This window comes from Trachymyrmex septentrionalis, unplaced genomic scaffold (genome assembly GCF_001594115.1).
Source record: "Trachymyrmex septentrionalis isolate Tsep2-gDNA-1 unplaced genomic scaffold, Tsep1.0 scaffold175, whole genome shotgun sequence".
NCBI lineage: Eukaryota > Metazoa > Arthropoda > Insecta > Hymenoptera > Formicidae > Trachymyrmex > Trachymyrmex septentrionalis.
Window position 1 is genome coordinate 140,526 of NW_017304917.1, and position 6,651 is coordinate 147,176.

General features: G+C 37.0%; 1 protein-coding gene across 1 annotated transcript; it reads right to left on the reverse strand.

Moving 5' to 3' along the window:
* Positions 1–2,398: 2,398 nt before the first annotated feature.
* Positions 2,399–3,451, reverse strand: LOC108746503. The gene has a single exon (XM_018483319.1). The coding sequence runs from the start codon at positions 3,449–3,451 to the stop codon at positions 2,399–2,401; it is 1,053 nt and encodes a 350-aa protein (XP_018338821.1).
* Positions 3,452–6,651: the final 3,200 nt, after the last annotated feature.

The following is a 6,651-nucleotide window of genomic DNA, read 5'->3' on the forward strand; positions in this document are numbered from 1 at the left end:
ATGAGAAGAATCACACGTGGACCGTCGTTCCGAGGGAAGCTGATAAGAAAACTATAGACTCAAAGTGGGTCTTTAAGAAGCTCAGGGACACGACTGGACAAGTATATCGATATAAAGCTCGATTATGTGCAAGAGGCTTTCTACAACGTCAGGGTATCGACTACAACGAGACATTCTCACCGGTAGTGAGATACGACTCACTACGACTGCTGTTAGCACTCGTCGCACAAGAAGATCTTGAACTCGGACAGTTTGACGTAAAAACGGCGTTTCTGTATGGTAATCTCGACGAGGAGATACTCATGGAGATTCCAAAGGGGTTCAATGGAAAGTGTGTGAACAACAACACGAATGTAGTGTGTAGTCTAAACAAATCGTTGTATGGCTTAAAGCAAGCACCTCGGTGCTGGAACAAGAAGTTCAGTAGTTTCTTAAAACGTTTCGAGTTTACGGAAACCAATGCGGACAAATGTATTTATACTGGCTGCTACGAAAATGAAATTGTGTATTTCGCGCTGTTTGTAGATGACGGGCTCATCGCGTGCAAGTCCAAAGAAGTTGTTAAACAGATAACGGCATTATTGAGTAATGAGTTCGAAATCACGAAAAGCGATGCAAGTTGTTTTATAGGTCTACAAATAAGTCGCGATCGGGCGCGAAAATCACTGTTTATTCATCAGAGCGCCTACGTAAAACAAATAATCGACAAGTTCGGCATGAACAAAGCGAAGGCTGTGAGTATTCCTTCGGATCCTCACACAAACTTGAGTCCGGTAGAAGCAAGCGAAAATGTGACTAATGTGCCTTATCGGGAGGCTGTAGGATCACTCATGTTTCTAGTCATTGTGTCACGGCCGGATATCGCATTCGCGGTAAATAACGCGAGTAAATTCCTAAATAATCACGATCTAAATCACTGGCTCGCTGTAAAAAGAATTTTCGCCTATCTAATCCAAACGGTAGATTTAGGAATTGAATATCGAAGCGGCGGAAGCGAATACGACTTAGTTGGTTTCTCCGATGCGGATTACGCTGGAGATTTGGAAACAAGAAGGTCAACGACCGGTTATATATTCAATTTTGCGAACGGACCGGTCACGTGGTCTTCACGTCGACAAAAGATGGTAACGTTAAGTACCACGGAGTCTGAGTATGTCGCCGCATCGTCCGCTGCAAAAGAAGCCAAGTGGCTCCGAGGTCTGTTAGATGATATTGGACATCGCTGTAGTAGTGCCACATTGTTGTGTGTTGATAACCAGAGCTCTATAAAGCTAGCGAAAAATCCAGAGTTTCATCAGAGGACAAAACACATCGACATCCGATATCATCATATACGAGAGATGATTGAAAAAAGGCAAAATTCGAGTCGAATACAAGGTGTCCCATTTTAAGTGTCCACCCTAAATATCTAAAAAATAACGCGTTGTAGAAAAAAATTTTAAAGATAAAAGTTTTGTGTTTTGTTCCGGGCTATTTAATGACGACCTTTATTCGACCTTAGCCACAACCTTGAAGGTCATATGAAGGTCAAATCTAATTTTTTTAAATGGGAACCCCCATTTTTTATTGCGAATTTGGAAAGAGCAGGAAATTTTACGTTCAAATATGACCTTGAACATGTACTGGACAACGACCTTCAAGGTCATTCCAAGGTCATATTTTTTTTTTACGAGAACCCGTTTCTTTCATTGTGGATTTGAAAAGAGTTAAATGTTCACGTTCAAGTATGAACTTGACTATGTCCTGATCTACGACCTTCAAGATGATCCAGGGTCAAAGCTGTTTTTTGAATGGAAACCCCTATTTTTTATTGTGGATTTGGAAAGAGCGGGATATTTTACGTCCGAAATGATAGTTTATAATACATATGCTTCAGTAACCTTCAGAAAGTGAAATGTTTAAAGTCGCTAAATGTTGTCAAATATGTATTGAATCGTACTGCAACTGTTTTCTTTGTTGCATGTACTCTGTTCGCATCAATATCGGTAACCATGTAAAAGGTTTCTTGCACTTATTTTGAAAACAGCAAATCTGATAAATAATGGTTTCAACAAAAAATGTCGCACATGAATTTTTGTACGAAAATGTTTTAAGGAGAGTAAACTATCAAGCACGTGTACCGCCGGCATTAGCATTACCCGATGTGCACCACGGGGAGGAAGCACGGTCGGATTTTGCACATCATTTGGCCCTGAAAAGGGCCGATTGTGTGTGTGTGTGTGTGTGTGTGTGTGTGTGTGTGTGTGTGTGTGCGTGTGTGCGTGCGTGTGTGCGTGTGCGCGCGCGTGTGTGCGTGTGTGTGCGTGCGCGTGTGTATATATGTATGTATACTTGTGCTGGTCCAATTTGATACAAAGGAAATACCCAGACAACCTTGGCAATCAGGTTCAGGGATCTATTAAAAATGTTCGAATGTCTCCCCATCAACTTCGATGCATTTGTTAATCCTTTCTTGAAAGGAATTTCTCACATCTTGAAGAAGACGTGAAGTTATATCTCGGCATGCTCTTCGAATTCTCTCTTTCATATCTTCCATTGTTGTGGGTTCCGTTTTAGAGACTTTCTCTTTGACATAACCCCAGAGAAAGAAATCCAAAGGAGTTAAGTCTGGTGATCGTGGTGGCCAAGCCTGTGCAGTACTTCCCAGACCAATCCATCTATTTGGGAACTGCTCATTCAAGTAATTTTTTACTAGTCGCGATCGATGTGCCGGAGCCCCATCTTGCTGGAACCACATTATTTCCTGAATATTAAGAGGTACATTTCTTAAAAGATTTGGCAACTCAGTTTGAAGGAAATCTAAATAGTTGTTACCATTTAAATGTTCCTCAAAGAAATGGGGTCCCACAATGTAATCATTAATAATGCCAACCCACACGTTAAGCGACCATTGGCGCTGAAACTCCTTATGTCTTTTCCAGTGTGGATTAGAAACTGCATAGTAATGCATATTATGCCTATTAACATCACCTCTATTGGTGAAGGTAGCTTCATCGCTGAACAGTACCATTTTAACGAATGCTGGATCTGCTTCCACCTGGCCTTGCACCCAGTTACAGAAAGCTAAACGTCGAGGATAATCAGTCTCTTCTAATTTTTGAAGCATGTGAATGTGATATGGGTGGAATTTGTGAGCCTGCAGAATTCGATTGGCCGTCGATTTTGGGATACCATGATGCTTTTCGATTTCTCTGGTTGAGATATGAGGATCTACAATAGCAGCTGCCACAATAACTGTAGATTTTACTTCACCAGCACCTGATTTGCGTCGCTCTCTTTTTAAACTTCCGCTCTCAGCTCTAGTGCAAAGTCTTTTTATAGTCTTTCGATTAGGATGACGCTTGTTCGGATATTTTTCAGCATAAAAGCGCGCTGCTAGAAAATAATTATCCTCAGCTCGACCAACTTGACGAATCATATCTACAATTTCATTAGGTGGATAATCACCCATGATAATGGTTTACAAAAAAAAAACAGGAAAAATTTAAAGTAACCGCTCAATTACTTCAAAGAACAGAAATCCAAAGATCTTGTTAATGCTCAAGACTATAGCAAAATTTGTTAGTTTGTTTTTATGAAATAAACATTGAGTACAATTAGAATAAATGGCAATCCACCTTCCGCATGAAAATTAATAATCTTCCAGTTATTCAAGTGAACAAACGATACCAACAAAGTTCAAATTTTCTGAAGAGAACTGACAAAATTCAAATTTTCCGACAAAAGTAGCCAAGTTCAAGTTTTGCAGCAAAATAATTAAAATACATTTCAGATATTAGTGTATGCGAAAATTGGTATTCCCTGCAAATTTCGGTACATCACAATAATAAATTAATTTTTATAAGCTGTAACACTATTTAATGATTTTCAGAACATGGACACCAGTGCAAATATCTCTAGTTAAAGAAATATCAATTGATCCTGGTATGGGTACAATATCTGTCAACTACGATTATCACTCAGAAATGATGAAATTCGCATGTTAAGAAGGAAAATTAGTTTATTAGGTATTAAAAATTTCAAACTTGAAGAGGCACATACAATAATGTAAAATTGCTTCTTGGGGACAAAAAGAAAGCTAGTACAAAGGCAATGATAAAAAAAAAATTAATTCCAGTCAAATTCTATTCTTTTACGAGAAAATTGAAAAAAAAAAGTTTTCGTTTTTTGAGAAGAAAATGTTTTTTGTTCAAGTTATTATCCAAAGAATGGAATTGTTATAAAAATTCCACTTTCGCACGTGATAAATGAAATATTTAAAATTTAATTAAATATTTATTTATCTTTTATGTAATACACAAACAATAAGATGATAAAAATACACATTTTTAATATTGTAATATTTTTCATTAAATTAATACACAAAAGTTGAAATTTGTTAGTCATCGCAGTGAATGATAAATTAAATCTTAATAGTTTTCGCGGCAAATATTAAGTTTTGATAGTCTTCGCGGCAAATATTAAATTTTAATAGTCTTCGTAAGAAATCTGAACTTTGATAGTTTCCGTAAGAACCGTCGATATTGTAATACATTGTATCTACATAAAAGTGCTGCAAAGAATGAATGAAAGAGAGAATTCAAAGAGCATTGCAAGATGTCTTCTTCAAGACGTGAGAAATTCCTTTCAAGGAAGGATTAACAAATGCATCGAAGTTAATGAAGAGGCATTTAAACATTTTAAATAGATCCCTAAACCTGATTGCCATGGTTCCTCGGATATTTCCTAACTACCAAATTACACCAACATACAAACACACACGCACACACACACACACACACGCGCGCGTACACGATCGTACCTTTCAGGGCCAAATCATGTGCAAAATCCGACCGTGCTTTCGCCCTGTGGTGCACATCGGGTAAGGATAATGCCGACGGCACATGTGCTTGATAGTTTACTCTCCTTAAAACACTTTTGTATAAAAATTCATATGTTACATTTTTTGTTAGAATATTATTTATCAGATTTGCTGTTTTCAAAATAAATGCAAGAATCTAATAAAAGTCATGTTTTTCTCGCAGTTTTTACAAAATTAAAGCTTATTCCTAGATTCATCCTTCTTTTACATGGTTACCGATATTGATGCGAACAGAGTACATGCAACAAAGACAACAATTGCAGTACGATTCGATACATATTTGACAACATTTAGCGACTTTAAATATTTCACTTTCTGAAGGTTACTGAAGCATATGTATGTATTATAAACTATCATTTCGGACGTAAAATATCCCGCTCTTTCCAAATCCACAATAAAAAATAGGGGTTTCCATTCAAAAAACAGCTTTGACCCTGGATCATCTTGAAGGTCGTAGATCAGGACATAGTCAAGTTCATACTTGAACGTGAACATTTAACTCTTTTCAAATCCACAATGAAAGAAACGAGTTCTCGTAAAAAAAAAATATGACCTTGGAATGACCTTGAAGGTCGTTGTCCAGTACATGTTCAAGGTCATATTTGAACGTAAAATTTCCTGCTCTTTCCAAATTCGCAATAAAAAATGGGGGTTCCCATTTAAAAAAATTAGATTTGACCTTCATATGACCTTCAAGGTTGTGGCTAAGGTCGAATAAAGGTCGTCATTAAATAGCCCGGAACAAAACACAAAACTTTTATCTTTAAAATTTTTTTCTACAACGCGTTATTTTTTAGATATTTAGGGTGGACACTTAAAATGGGACACCCTGTATATCGCGTCTGAAATACAAAAGGCGGATATATTAACGAAAGCTCTGCCGAAAGAGAGATTTAGACGTCTGCGAGATAGTATAGGGATGCGTGTGAATGTAAACAAGCACTCAAGCGGCGGAAGTGTTGAATCAGCTTAGTGTGCTTGTGTGATTAATGTAAGTGTGCTATCGATGTGTAACGAAAAGGCCCGAGTGCCTCCGTGTCATGTCTCGACCGTTTTTGTTATTCGAGTTGACCGTCGCGTTGCCATGTTACTCTAACTAAACAAACAAGTTAGACTCTCGCATCGTTGCCATGCGAGTCAGTCTCGTCTCGTGTGTTCATCAATAAACACGTATTTTTTCTTCTCTCAAAAAGCAAATTGAATTCATTAACTGATTCAACATATATCATATAAAAATAGATACACCATACAAGGTGCAAGTATTTATCAATGCGTCAGGACAATTTCGAAATTATGAATATGGACACGTTCTGTCTAACACGACATTGTGGATTACGCCAACGAAAGTACGAACATGGCTATATTCAGCCACAAAAAACCAAAAATTAACTATTCTCTGTAATGGTTTAGAGGAAGAAAGTATTGAAATAAAAGATACAGGTAAGATTAAATTAAATCAAAATTGCAAATTAACCACTTCTGACATAATTTTAAGGACAAAATCACAGATAGAGACACGCTATATTCAAAAACATATACCAGAATTTAATTTAACATTAAAAGTCAAAGAGGAAACTATTTTAGACCTCCTAAGTGCACTCCCCTAAAACGGATAATTGAAGATCCAGAAGAATTAACCAAGTTGAGTTAAGTTTAGATGTAGAAGAAATAAATAAATATCTAGGAAAAGGTGAAAATAATGTATTTACGAGTAATCGCTTTACATATCCAGTAGGATCAGGTATTTTAGTTATTATAATGGCTAGCGTAATAGATATATTTTTTTGGTC